The sequence below is a fragment of the Diabrotica virgifera genome, chromosome 2 (genome assembly GCF_917563875.1).
Source record: "Diabrotica virgifera virgifera chromosome 2, PGI_DIABVI_V3a".
Classification (NCBI taxonomy): domain Eukaryota; kingdom Metazoa; phylum Arthropoda; class Insecta; order Coleoptera; family Chrysomelidae; genus Diabrotica; species Diabrotica virgifera.
In genome coordinates this window covers 236,720,653-236,736,338 of record NC_065444.1, presented here as the reverse complement: position 1 = coordinate 236,736,338, position 15,686 = coordinate 236,720,653, and the positions used below count along the sequence as shown (strand labels likewise).

The following is a 15,686-nucleotide window of genomic DNA, read 5'->3' as shown; positions in this document are numbered from 1 at the left end:
TGATTCTCAGTTAGACCTGACTCCAACTAGTTGGAGTCAACTCCAACTGAAACGAGCAGTAAAATTTGATTTTAAAAATTTAAATCAACTTTTACTAGTTGGAGTTGACTCTTCCTGGATCGATTCAGTAAATGTTGATTATACGAGAATCTTAAGAGCATTTTTGATGAGTGTGCGTTTCTTTGTTTTACCGTTTCAACTACTTATTAGTATACTCTGTAACGTCGCCCACGTTAGGTAAATTATTCTGATTCGATGTTTTGCACAAACTTACTCAAAGAAATACATCCGTATAACAATCCTTATAACAAATACACAGGGTGTCACGCGGTACCGCGGTCGAAAAATTGTTTAACCAATTTTTGTTAACCAAATTCACAAAAATAATTTTTATCTACTCTATCTCATATTATGTAAAGCAGCGGTTCTCAATCTGTGGTACATGTACCACTGTTGGTACATATCATTATTTGCGGTGGTACACAAAACACACAAAAATTTAAAATAGTAGTACATAGTAAGTCTTGATTATACAATCTAAAAATATAGAAATATAATAAAAGAAACTTTAGATGGTACATGACTCAAAATATTGAGAACCGCTGATGTAAAGGTTTTGTTGTGTGAAAATTGTAAATATTGATAGCAAGCAGTACATGAAGGGTTTAAAGTGTGTCTGAAGTAACAATGTATTTTAAATCGGTTTTACTTTTTCGCACTGTTTTTTAGCACACTTTCATATAATTAAACATCCTTAACTTTCGCCTTCGGGAGGAAATCAGACACGCCCTTGCAACGGCAACTGAAATGCTCACAAAACAGCGACCACGGAAGCAAAGATGGATGACAGAGGAAATATTGGATTTAATGGACGTCAACTAAAAAACAACAAATCTGTAGGAAAAGATGAAATACCAGCTGAGCTATTGAAGTTAATCAACGAGGAAAACTTAGACCTTCTTCTTGGACTATTTAATAATGTTTACAATACAGGGACTATCCCTAAAATATGGCTTGAATCAGTCTTCATACCACTGCCTAAAAAGAAGAATGCCAAATTATGCCAGGACTTCCGCCTTATAAGTCTATTAAATAACATTCTAAAGCTTTTCTAGCGTATCATACAGAACAGAATATATTATAAAAAATGTGATGAGGTCACCGGTCAAGAACAATTTGGCTTCAAGAAAGGTATGGGGACACGAGAAGCAATATTCTGTCTTCAAACTCTGGCACAAAGATACAAAGATCAGCAAGCAGACCTTTTTATCTGTTTCATAGATTTTGAGAAAGCGTTCGATAGGGTGAAGCACAAGACCTTGATAGAAAGATTGAACGACATCGGAGTCAACAAAAGAGATTCTAAAATTATAGAGGCTATTTATTGGAATCAGACAGCAATCATAAAGACCAATGGTAATACGTCAAGGCCAATTGAAATACAACGAGGTGTTAGACAGGTTTGTGTGCTATCACCCATACTTTTAACGTCTACTCTGAGGTAATATTTGCGAACTCTTTATCGCACTCTTCAGAAGGAATCAGGATGAACGGGCAGAGAGTAAATAACATCCGGTATGCAGATGACATAGTATTAATGACTGATTCGGACCATAGTCTGCAGATACTGTTGGATAGGGTTACTGAGAGTTGTGAAAAAATGGGGGTGAAGATTAATACTGCGAAAACCAAAGTTATAAGAATATCAAGGAACAAAAATTTACCTTTTCCAATAAATATGTAAAACACCAACAGCTTGAATCCGCAAGCCAGTACAAATATCTTGGTTGCTGGTTCAACAATCAACTTGATTATAAACAAGAAGTCAAGAGCGAGAATAGAGGTAGCCCGACAGGGGTTTATGAAAATGAAAAGCTTATTTTGTAACAGTAGCATTAATATCAGCCTTAGATGTCGTTTTCTGCATTGCTAGGTGTGGTCAATACTTTTGTATGGAACGGAGGCCTGGACACAACATAACACTGATGAACAAGTTGGACGCCTTTGAACTCTGGCTTTATAGAAGAGACTTGAAAATACCTTGGACAACCCACACCACCAACGAATATGTTCTGAGGAGAATAGGTACAGATAGGGAACTGCTAAAAATCATTAAAGTCAGAAAAGTTAGCTACCTGGGACACATAATGAGAAACAAAAAGTACCGCCTCACGCAACTGATCATCCAGGGTGAGATTGAAGGAAAACAGGGTCCCGGTGGGCGCCAGATTTCATGGCTTACAAATATCAGAGACTGGACCGGCCTTGATTCAACATCTTTGTTTAGAGCCGCATTGGACAGAGACAGATTTGCCAGTGTAGTCGCTAACCTCCACTAAAGGAGAAAACACCACAAGAAGAAGAACTTTCGCCTTGTCATGGTGATGACATGTGAGCAATAAATTACAAAAAAAGTTTTGACAGTTTTGTGGTTTGACAGAAGTTTGAATTTTTAAATGCCAAAATGGTGCAATGGTGCATCTCACTCGCACTCACATTGATAGCTGCGTCAATACGCTCCTAGCACTCATTGTTAATAATTAAAAATAACCGCTTAGTAATAAAATAATAACAAAAATTTCTTCAGTATCTTGTAGGGGAGTCGTTAAAATTCGTATGACAGTAATGACAGATGACTTTTGCATATTGTATACCTACCTAATTACTAAATCTGTAAAGTTTTGATTTATTTTGTATGAATATAATTGCGAAACACTACAGAATTTTACTTTTTGACATAAATTTTATTAATAATAAGATAAATTTTGTACAATATTTTTAGTAATTAAAGTAAATAAATTTTAATTTCACTCAAATAAATAATCGATTGCTGCCATTGACCACTTACATTCAATCTCGGTTAATTTGATTAATAATCGCGGCAGGTAAAGTAACATTCTTCTTTCAATACAACAAAGTGTTACTTTACTGCCGAAAATAAGGGCAAATGAGTACAATAATGGAGGATTTTAGTGACGTTTTGCGATAAACAATGATTTTAAACAAATTCGCTAAAATAATTTTTCACTTCGTACAATTTTTTTTAGATCCTTTGTGCCTTTTTCTCTAAAATTGACTGTTGTCGAGTTATTAGCGACTTAAATTTTGAAAAACGCCAAAATAACCATTTTTAAGGTTTAATAACTCGGTTAAAGATAATAATTGTGAAAGTCGAGCAAGCGGCAGTGGAGTAACGGCATAATTGCTGGCCTCATACGCCAGTGTACGTGGGTTCGAGCCCTGCCAAAGGCAAACCATTTTCATTTCCAATAATGACACGAGCCGTCTCACCGTGCCTCGGAGAGCACGTTAAGCCGTCGGTCCCCCTGGGCTAGTGTACATCGACACTAGTTACTTGAAACAGGGTTAAAGATGTAATTGGCGCCGGAACTGTCCGAAAGGCAAAAATGCCATACGATATTATATATTATGAAAGTCAGAAACTAAAAAAAATCAAAGATTAAAGCTACCTCTATAAGATCCTGAAGAAATTTTTGTCATTATTTCATTAATAAGATATTATTTTTAATTATCAACAATGAGCGCTAAGCGTGTATTGAGGCGGCCGTCAATGTGAGTGCGAGGGAGATTCACCATTGGACGGCCGGAATGGTGCATCTCTTTAGCACTCACCATTGACGGCCGCCTAATACGCACTTAGCGCTCATTGTTAATAATTAAAGATAAAGCTTAGTAATAAAATAGTGACAATAATTTCTGCTGGATCTTGGTAGAGGGAGCTATAAACTTTGGTTTGGTCACTTTCTGACTTTCATAATAATGGATTTTAACCGAGTTATTAAGCCTTGAAAATGGCTATTTTCGCATTTTTCAAATTTTAAATCGCGTATAACTCGACAACAATCAATTTTAGAGAAAAATCACAAAATACCTTTTTTTGCTCAGAATAACCCAAATGATCTAAAAAAATATTGTTCGAAATGAAAAAATTATGTTTGTGAATTTGTCTAAAAAAAATTGTTTAAACAATTTATCGATCAAGGTACTGACTGGCACCCAGTAGATTTGTTATAAGGACCTCTTTTTGAGTAAGTTTGTGCAAAAAATTCGAATCGGAGTAATTTACCTAACGGGGGCGACGATACAGTCTAGACTAATTTGAACATTTTCAGTAACAATCCACTAGGAAGAATTTCCTGTAGCTGGCTGTATACCATTAATTACAAGTAAAATTTAATAAAAAATTTTTGGTCTTGGTAAAAGGTATATTATTTTAAAAAGCCCTATAGGGCTACAAACATCGAACAGAACGTTTTCGCTCTAAAAAGAGCATCATCAGTGTTGCCTAAAATAAGTATAACCATATTAATTATCAAAATGTTGAATTTAAAGTGATGACCAAGGTAGAATCAAAGTTTGGTTATACTTACAAGAACATGGTGAGCCAACCAAAAAATACGAAGGTCAAAGCCTTTCAAAAATGGACTAAAAGTCACATCAAAATGCTAACATAGCAAATTCCAAAGGATGGATATAATCCCTAAGGATATGGCCCTAGGATAACATATGACTCCCACACGTTGTAAGTGGGTCAAAGGTAACAAATTAGGTCATTATGTTACAAGAGCTGACAGGCAACTAAGATATGAGATATCAAAAGCGAATCTGTCTGATGTCAAGACAACAATTGTCAATGGAACTTGAAGTATCATGAAAAATTGGTTACACAGCTACTAAATTTATAGTTGTTTATAGTACAAGCAATGATAACAGCTAACATCAGTGTGTTGGAATTATAAAAATAAAGAGTTAGTGAGAATAGATTATCTAGATGTAAAATAGAAGGGGGGAATTTGAGTACCCACAATCATCAATGAAGTGTACGTAAATTGATGAAGAAAGGTAGGCAAAACAACATACAGATAATGTAATGTATGGTTTATGTTTTGAAATTAGATAATTTATATTTGTGAACCAACACAAATGATGGCTGAGAGACTGGCTGAAAAACTAGAGACAAAATAGGGGTCGTGATATCAAATGCTGAAAAAGTTGTAAATGCAAAATCTTATTTATAAATTAATAAAATATAGATGGGTTCATCAACACAAATTTACAAGACTGAAAAGGTTGTATTACAAGCTTAGTCCAAATTTCTTTATTATGTCCTTTTATGTTAAATAACATCTAGGGCAAAGAAAAATTAATAACTTGGATAAAAGTGTCTAAGCTACAACTAAAGTGGGGTCAGATGAAGATAAGTGTTGAGTAAGATTATTGAGTATATGAGAAAATTAAAAATTGTGTTTATTTGAGATAGATGAGTTTGTGGTATATAAAGTAAATTTGACATCACTATTGAGACTAATTAACATTATTGAGAGACTGGGGACTCCAGAGACCAGGCAACCAAACAAACCAAATGATGAATGAAAGGTTGGCTGAATGGAATAACTACTAGATGTGTGAAACTTGAAAGATATATTGTACAGTATTATTGGTTGATTTAGTTTAGAATGAAATAGTTATGATTGGACACTAAACGAAAAACGGTTTGAAAAGATGATGTGGAGAGAATGGGATATATATTGAATAGATATAGTTGTGTACAAGTTGTGACAAATGGATGTTGCGGATATAGTTGAAATTGCTTTGTTTGGGAGAAGAAAAATTTTTTGAAGAAAGGATTAGATGATTATCGAAAATTGAGTGAACATGTGGATGTGTGTGAATAAGAAGAGAAAAGAAAGAAATATAACAATATTGGTAGATGTGAATAATTAGGAGAAATAAAGTAATATAAGAAACAGATTTATAATGTAATTTATGAGAAAAGTTGACGATGTAACGGTTGAAAGTCACGATTGAAAGACACATGGCGATTAACACAATTTGGACTTCTCTGTTTCTCTTTGACTATTTCAAGATCCTCGTATAGGTCCAATCTCAGAAAGTTTTTATCGGGAATGTTATGTATAAGGGATACGTTATCAGGGATATTGAGAGTATGGTTGTTTTGTTTAAGATGTTGAGAGAAGGTTGATGTATTCTCTCTTTTAGTATGTTCAAGTGAACGGGAGGCAAGTGACCTACAAGTTCTCCCTATATATGTGGCATCACAATCAGAGCATTGCAATTTATAGACACCGCTACGATTCATGTAGTTAATAGGGTCTTTGGAGTTGGAAAGGCACTGTCCTAAATTACTTGATACCTTAAATGAAATTTGAATGTTATCAACTGATCTTTTAATAATATCTCTAATATCTCCAGACAAACGTTCATGATGATATGGTAAGGAAGTGTAAATGGGTTTGGTGGTCGAATCTCTGGGGAACGCAGCCTCTCTCAAGACTCTCAGTTGTCTTTTATGGATAAACTTGTCTATGATGTTAGGTTCGTAACCATTATTGAAGGCTATTTTTTTGAGAATGTTCAATTCTTTGTTGTAATTGGATTGTGATAGAGGGGTAGTTTCTAAACGGTGTATGAAACTGTGAAATGCTGAATATTTGTGTGAAATGGGGTGATTAGATGATAGGGGTATGACATGGTCCGTCTGTGTTGGTTTCCTATAGATACTGAAATCGAAATGGTCATTTAATCTGGTGATAGTGAGGTCAAGAAAGTTAATGGATTGGGATGATTCTAGTTCCATGGTGAACTTAATATTAGGATGGATTTGGTTGATTTTAGAAAGAAGTGAATCAGCTAAATTAGAATTCCCGGCTATGAATAACAAACAGTCATCCACATAACGAAACCAGTGTAGAATCTCCGGATTTTTCGTGATCTGTGTGGATTCTAGATGATCCATGAAAATATCAGCTAAGAGAGGGGATAGGCAACTACCCATGGCTAAGCCATCAGGTTGTCTGTAGAATTTGTTATTGAAAACAAAAAAGTCTTGAGCTAGACAAAATTGTAATAATTGGATGATGGAATCTGTAGTAGACATGGTGATTGAACTGGCTCTAAGAAGAGAGTGTACCAGATTAATAGTTTCTTGTTTAGGGACAGAAGTGAAAAGATTGCTAACATCAAATGAAAGCATAGTAATGTTAGGACGAAGATTTATTTGTTGGAGTTTATTGACTAGATGACTAGTGTTTTTGACTGAAAAACGAGGGGTGAAGTTCGTCAAAGTATTAATGAGGTTCAATATAAATTTGGAAAGAATAGAAACAGGAGTGTTAATGAAGCTCACAACTGGACGAATAGGAATGCCCTCTTTATGTATCTTAGGTAAACCATACAGTCTAGGTGTCAACGGGTTACTTGGTATTTTATAATAAGGAGCAAACTGTTCTGAAAAAACAGTTTTTTTTATCATTTTCCATCATCCAATTATTACAATTTTGTCTAGCTCAAGACTTTTTTGTTTTCAATAACAAATTCTACAGACAACCTGATGGCTTAGCCATGGGTAGTTGCCTATCCCCTCTCTTAGCTGATATTTTCATGGATCATCTAGAATCCACACAGATCATGAAAAATCCGGAGATTCTACACTGGTTTCGTTATGTGGATGACTGTTTGTTATTCATAGCCGGGAATTCTAATTTAGCTGATTCACTTCTTTCTAAAATCAACCAAATCCATCCTAATATTAAGTTCACCATGGAACTAGAATCATCCCAATCCATTAACTTTCTTGACCTCACTATCACCAGATTAAATGACCATTTCGATTTCAGTATCTATAGGAAACCAACACAGACGGACCATGTCATATCCCTATCATCTAATCACCCCATTTCACACAACTATTCAGCATTTCACAGTTTCATACACCGTTTAGAAACTACCCCTCTATCACAATCCAATTACAACAAAGAATTGAACATTCTCAAACAAATAGCCTTCAATAATGGTTACGAACCTAACATCATAGACAAGTTTATCCATAAGAGACAACTGAGAGTTTTGAGAGAGGCTGCGTTCCCCAGAAATTCGACCACCAAACCCATTTACACTTCCTTACCATATCATCATGAACGTTTGTCTGGAGATATTAGAGATATTATTAAAAGATCAGTTGATAACATTCAAATTTCATTTAAGGTATCAAGTAATTTAGGACAGTGCCTTTCCAACTCCAAAGACCCTATTAACTACATGAATCGTAGCGGTGTCTATAAATTGCAATGCTCTGATTGTGATGCCACATATATAGGGAGAACTTGTAGGTCACTTGCCTCCCGTTCACTTGAACATACTAAAAGAGAGAATACATCAACCTTCTCTCAACATCTTAAACAAAACAACCATACTCTCAATATCCCTGATAACGTATCCCTTATACATAACATTCCCGATAAAAACTTTCTGAGATTGGACCTATACGAGGATCTTGAAATAGTCAAAGAGAAACAGAGAAGTCCAAATTGTGTTAATCGCCATGTGTCTTTCAATCGTGACTTTCAACCGTTACATCGTCAACTTTTCTCATAAATTACATTATAAATCTGTTTCTTATATTACTTTATTTCTCCTAATTATTCACATCTACCAATATTGTTCTATTTCTTTCTTTTCTCTTCTTATTCACACACATCCACATGTTCACTCAATTTTCGATAATCATCTAATCCTTTCTTCAAAAAATTTTTCTTCTCCCAAACAAAGCAATTTCAACTATATCCGCAACATCCATTTGTCACAACTTGTACACAACTATATCTATTCAATATATATCCCATTCTCTCCACATCATCTTTTCAAACCGTTTTTCGTTTAGTGTCCAATCATAACTATTTCATTCTAAACTAAATCAACCAATAATACTGTACAATATATCTTTCAAGTTTCACACATCTAGTAGTTATTCCATTCAGCCAACCTTTCATTCATCATTTGGTTTGTTTGGTTGCCTGGTCTCTGGAGTCCCCAGTCTCTCAATAATGTTAATTAGTCTCAATAGTGATGTCAAATTTACTTTATATACCACAAACTCATCTATCTCAAATAAACACAATTTTTAATTTTCTCATATACTCAATAATCTTACTCAACACTTATCTTCATCTGACCCCACTTTAGTTGTAGCTTAGACACTTTTATCCAAGTTATTAATTTTTCTTTGCCCTAGATGTTATTTAACATAAAAGGACATAATAAAGAAATTTGGACTAAGCTTGTAATACAACCTTTTCAGTCTTGTAAATTTGTGTTGATGAACCCATCTATATTTTATTAATTTATAAATAAGATTTTGCATTTACAACTTTTTCAGCATTTGATATCACGACCCCTATTTTGTCTCTAGTTTTTCAGCCAGTCTCTCAGCCATCATTTGTGTTGGTTCACAAATATAAATTATCTAATTTCAAAACATAAACCATACATTACATTATCTGTATGTTGTTTTGCCTACCTTTCTTCATCAATTTACGTACACTTCATTGATGATTGTGGGTACTCAAATTCCCCCCTTCTATTTTACATCTAGATAATCTATTCTCACTAACTCTTTATTTTTATAATTCCAACACACTGATGTTAGCTGTTATCATTGCTTGTACTATAAACAACTATAAATTTAGTAGCTGTGTAACCAATTTTTCATGATACTTCAAGTTCCATTGACAATTGTTGTCTTGACATCAGACAGATTCGCTTTTGATATCTCATATCTTAGTTGCCTGTCAGCTCTTGTAACATAATGACCTAATTTGTTACCTTTGACCCACTTACAACGTGTGGGAGTCATATGTTATCCTAGGGCCATATCCTTAGGGATTATATCCATCCTTTGGAATTTGCTATGTTAGCATTTTGATGTGACTTTTAGTCCATTTTTGAAAGGCTTTGACCTTCGTATTTTTTGGTTGGCTCACCATGTTCTTGTAAGTATAACCAAACTTTGATTCTACCTTGGTCATCACTTTAAATTCAACATTTTGATAATTAATATGGTTATACTTATTTTAGGCAACACTGATGATGCTCTTTTTAGAGCAAAAACGTTCTGTTCGATGTTTGTAGCCCTATAGGGCTTTTTAAAATAATATACCTTTTACCAAGACCAAAAATTTTTTATTAAATTTTAATTTTCAGTAACATTTAATTTCTAGAATCGGCTGTTTGTATGAATCAGAATCAACTTTTACTAAATGGCATTGGGAAGAGTATACTTTTCCTAGTTGGAGTCTACTTTTACTAGTAAATGTTGAATATAAATCTTCATTTTATATTTATAATCAACTTTTACTGAAACCGCAGCCGTTAGAGTTGACTCCAACTAGTTGGAGTCAACTCCAACTGGATAATCAACTTGAACTGTAACATATCTAATATATATTGGAATCAAACTGCCAAGGTTAGAGTTGACAACCAGGACAACCAAGATATCAAAATACAGAGAGGAGTCCGTCAGAGTTGCGTGTTGTCTCCACTACTTTTCAATGTCTACAGTGAAGCGGTATTTCAAGAAGCGCTCTCAGATTCAATAGAAGGTATATATTATATCAATGGAGAAGTTTTGAATAACTTATGTTTTGCGGACGATACAGTGATAATAACAGATAACAACAATGATTTACAGAACGTAATGCAACGCCTTAATGAACGCTGTCATGAGTACGGACTGAAGATGAATTTAAAGAAAACTAAATACATGATCATGACTAAATCAGCACACGTAAACATCCAATTAACTTTTGAAGATACTGTGATTGAGAGTGTGAATAACTACAAATACGTAGGAACATGGATAACATCAAATGTATACCAAAGCAAAGAAATTAAGACACGTATTTAAATAACACGTGCATCATTCATTAAACTTAAAAAGTTTCTTTGTTGTCGGGATATAAGGTTAGAACTACGCCTAAGGATGCTTCGATGTTACGTGTTCTCTACTCTTCTTTATGGCTTGGAAGCGGGGACCTTGAAACAAGTCCATTTGAATAAGTTGGCCGCCTTTGAATTTTGGTGTTACAGAAGAATCCTACGAATATCATGGATTCAAAGAATGTCGAACGTGGAAGTAACTAGAAGGATAGGAAATCAACCGGAAATAATACTAACTATCAAAAGACGTAAACTTGAGTACTTGGGACATGTGATGAGAGGGCAAAAATACTCATTATTACAACTTATTATGCAAGGAAAAATCCGAGGAAAGCGAAATGTGGGAAGACGAAGAACATCCTGGCTTAAAAACTTACGGGAATGGTTCGAATGCAGTAGTGCAGAGCTATTTAGAGAGGCAGTCAACAGGGTCCGCATTGCTATGATGATTTCCAACCTTCGATAGAAGATGGAACTTAAAGAAGAAGAAGAATCCATTTATTGTACGCAAGAGAGGTACCTTTAAGGATAATTAAAACGATCGAAAATATCTATCAGAACAACGCAATAAAAGTAAAAGTAGAAGAATAACTAACTGATTCAATTGAATCTGGCAATGGGATAAAACAAGGGGACTCCCTGAGTCCTCTGATGTTCACCGTGATCATGAACAAAAACATTGCTAGAAACAGTAGAGATAAAAACCCTTCGAAAAATCGATGGTAAGACACTATGAGAAAGAGCCAGAAGTACAGATATACGACTAAGATACAAGGTAGAGAGAATTAATAACTGGGTAAGAAACAGAAGAGTAAAATGATAAGTTCCCAAATAGGAAGACGATCAGTAGGAAGATCACGAAATCGGTGGACCTACAACATACTGGAGGCACATTAAAAAACATATAGTCATGTCTACACAAAAAGAAGAAGAAGACCATTTTACCATAACGTTCAGTAATGGACTTGGTATGGAGAAAAGAAGTACTAATTCAAGTCTACGAAAAGTTTTTAGAATACCTACTCTTCCCACCTCTTTATTGTGTCCTATTTATTTTGGTAATCAATAAGTATAATATGTATGTAATATCATTATAATAATATTGCTTTTAGTCTGAAGATACGGTATCGTCGATTGCTTCTTTTACTTTACTTCTTCTTGGAATGTATCCCGAAATCCAAGAAAAAGTAGTGCGAGAAATATATGAGATAATGGGTGATGGAGAACATGATATTCAAGAATCTCATTTAAATAAGTTCGTTTATTTGGACATGGTAATTAAAGACGTAATGCGTCTATTTCCTATTGCTAGTTTCATTGTTCGGAAATCAGAACGAGAATTTAATTTAGAAGGTAAGAAGCTCAAAATCTTAAATTTCAATATTATATTATAGATATTGTTTTGTAGGATATTTGATCCCAGAAAAATGCAGCGTGATAATATCAATTTACAATATCCATCGAGATAAAAGGTATTGGGAAAAACCGGATGAATTTTATCCAGAACATTTTCTGCCTGAAGCTACGAGAACGAGGCACCCATATGCATATATGCCTTTCAGTGCAGGACCAAGAAGTTGTATTGGTTAGTACAAGTTATGTACCTACTACCTTTTATTTTATATACTTGCATTATCTAATCATGCTATCAATAAAAAGGTCTTTATTCAAAAAGAAATATATTCTTTCCCAGAAGAATTAGATGTGCATTACCTTATTAGATGTGCTGAAGGAGAAAACTGTCTGTTCTGAAGGTCGATAGGTCTCGATTTTATTAGATATTCTGTTACTAATAATTTTGTGAACCCTTTGTATGGGTGCGGGAAAAGGTTTATTAGGACAGTCAATGAGGATATTTGGCTCCGAATTCCCTCCTACTACATCGACTTACTTGATATTTTCAGAGTAAGCAGGGAATAGATCAGGAAATAAAGTCTACCCAATGCCGATGTGTGCTTTTACCTTGGGGGTGATTCCCACCACTTCTCGGGGGGTGGAAATTTTTTGGTTAAAATAACCACGAAAGTGGCTAGAGAACCTAATTCTAAGCAAAAACTGTTCTATATTTTTTTTTGAAAACTCAATAGTTTTTGAGTTATTCGTGGTTGAAAATTTTCCATTTTCATTGAAAAACGACACCTTTTCGGACGGTTTTTTTGCGAATACCTCAAAAACTAGGCATCTAACGAAAAAAACTACATAAAATGTTTTTGTAGCTTATAAAAAAAAACAAAGAGACTCGGTCCTTCATAAATCTTCTAGTTATAATACAAAAAGAGATATGGTAGGTGAGAAAAGTTTGTTTTTTGGTGCATGCTCAAATCGGTGTATTCAACTTAAAATAATAGAGAAACGGTCGATTTTAGGTGTATAATAATACTAATATCTTTTAGTGCTTAAAAAACCTTTAAGATGAGCAATATTAAATGTCGATTAAATTCAACCTAAGCGAAATATGCTGCAAATATTGATGGTTAATGTATTTTAAGAAAAGAATGGGAAGTATATTTTTCACCCTCATCCTTTACTTTTACAGTCGGAAAAATGAAAGAATACCCATAGACGATCACATCAATCACTTATTTTGTATTTGCTGTCATTTTCTGTAACAAACGTTTTGTTATTTATAGAAAAAGACAGCAAATACAAAATAAGTGATTGATGTGATCGTTCATTCTTTCATTTTTCCGACTGTATTATAGTTTTATTTCTATGTTTAAAAAGTTGGACAAATTTAAAATGAATGATTTTTGAAAAAAAATAAGCTCAAATTATAGAGGGCATTTTCAAGTTTTCTTAAAAAATCTTCCTTTTTCTCCATGTAACTCGAAAATGATAAGAGACACGAAAAAAAGATACCAAACATAAACGTAGGGTTTTTTTAGTTAAAACTAGGGTATTTTGTTTTGCTTTTCATTTCTGTATCTCTTATTGTTTTCAAGTTACAGGGAGAAAAAGGAAGCTTTTTAAGAAAATTTAAAAATGCGCTCTATAATTTGATTTTATTTTATTTCAAAAACCATTCATTTTAAACCGGCCAACTTTTTGAACATAGAAATAACACTATAATAAGAAGTATTGTAGAAAAAAAACGATGTATTTAAATTCTGAAGGATGAAGGGTGAAAAATATACTTCCCATTTTTTCTTAAAATACATTAGCCATCAATATTTTGCAGCATATCTCGCTTAGGTTGAGTATAATTGACATTTAATATTTCTCAGTTTAAAGGTCTTTTCAAGCACTCTGAAAGGTATTGGTAGGATACACCTTAAGTAGACCGTTTCTCTGTTATTTCAAGTTGAATACGCCGGTTTAAGCATGCACAAAAAAAACAAACTCTTTTCAACTATCATATCTCTTTTTGTATTATAACTAGAAGATTTATGAAGGAACGAGTCTCTTTGTTTTTTTAGAAGCTACAAAAATATTTTATATAGTTTTTTTCGTTAGACGCATAGTTTTTAAGGTATTCCCAAAAAACCGTCCGAAAATGTGTCATTTTTCAATGAAAATGGCCAATTTTCGACCACGAATAACTCAAAAACTATTAAGTTTAAAAAAATATATAGAATAGTTTTTGCTTAGAATTAGGTTCTCTAGCAACTTCCGTGGTTATTTTAACCAAAAAATTTTCGGGATATTTTAACCACACATCGGCATGGGGTAGACTTTGAATTAGAAGATAAGTAGAGGCTATTACCAAAAATTCATTAAAATCCATGCAGTAGGATAGAATTCGGAGGTAATATCCTTTTCTTGCTCCCATTGACTGGCGTATATCTTCGTCTTCTTGTTGTTGACTGGCTTTACAACTCGGGCTAAGTCTTCATCGCATCCACTACAGCCCTCCATCTTCTACGATCTTGCGCTTCCACTTTCCATTGTTGTACCCCAGTCCTAGATAAATCGGCTTCAACATTATCCTTCCTTCTTTTTCTGGGACGGCCTACTGATCTTCTACCGGCTGGTCTTTCAAAAAATACTTTCTTTACATAACCTATCCATCTTATCTAGTTAGCTTTTATATGTCAATTTTATATATCTATGAAGCAGGTTAATGGCTCGATAATTTTAGATGTTCTGTTTACTGCCCTTTTTGTGCAATAAAATCTTCTTCTTCTTCTTCCTTCTTGTATGTAGGCTTTAAAGCCTGTTTCTTCTTCAATATTAGCCTCCTAAATTATTTAAGTTATCGCACCATCTTTCTCTTGGTCAGCCAATACTTCTTCGTAAATTTGGTGACTTATCTCGTGCTATTCGTACTATCCTATCCTCTGCCATTCTACTAATGTGTTCGTTCCACTCCTGTTTCCGTTTTGTCACCCATCTATTTATGTCTTCTACATTTCATGATCTTCTTATGTTCTCGCTTCTCTCCCTATCCAACAGACTTTTCCCTGATATTCGTCGGAGTATTTTCATCTCTGTTGTTTCTAGTAGTCGTCTCGTTTTAGATGTGTCAGGTCTTGTCTCCGCCTTGCATGTCAATATAGGTCTAATTGCTGCTTTATAGATTCTTGCTTTTGTGTCTTGTCTTAGGTGTTTGTTCTTTCAGATTGTGTCATTAAGGGATCCCGCCCTTTATTTGCTTTTAAGCTTTGTTGTCGTACCTACTTTCTCTTCAACATCTCCGTAACTGGTTATATCTATTCCCAGATATCTGAACCTTGCTTCCTGCTTTATTATTTTCCCATCAATTTTGATTTTACATCGTAGTGGGTATTTAGATGTTGTCTTTTACATTTGGTTTTTTCTGCTGATATTATCATATTGTTTTTCTTGGCTGTTGTATTGAAGATGTGTGTTAATCTTTGGAGATCGTCTTCTGTCTCAGCGATTATTGCGGCGTCGTCTGCATAACATAATATTTGTATTTCTTTGTTCCCCATTCTATAACCATGACCTTTACGTACTGCTTCTATTATTTC

At 34.1% G+C, this 15,686-nt stretch overlaps 1 protein-coding gene across 1 annotated transcript in view; it reads left to right on the top strand.

Annotated features, from left to right (window-relative positions):
• LOC126880949 (cytochrome P450 4c3-like) overlaps window positions 1-15,686 on the top strand; it is a 30,745-nt gene that overhangs the window by 7,600 nt on the left and 7,459 nt on the right. Inside the window, exons 5-6 of the mRNA XM_050645026.1 lie at window positions 11,868-12,108; window positions 12,164-12,340. Coding sequence (XP_050500983.1) covers window positions 11,868-12,108; window positions 12,164-12,340 — 418 coding nt within the window. The remainder of the gene's footprint in view (window positions 1-11,867; window positions 12,109-12,163; window positions 12,341-15,686) is intronic.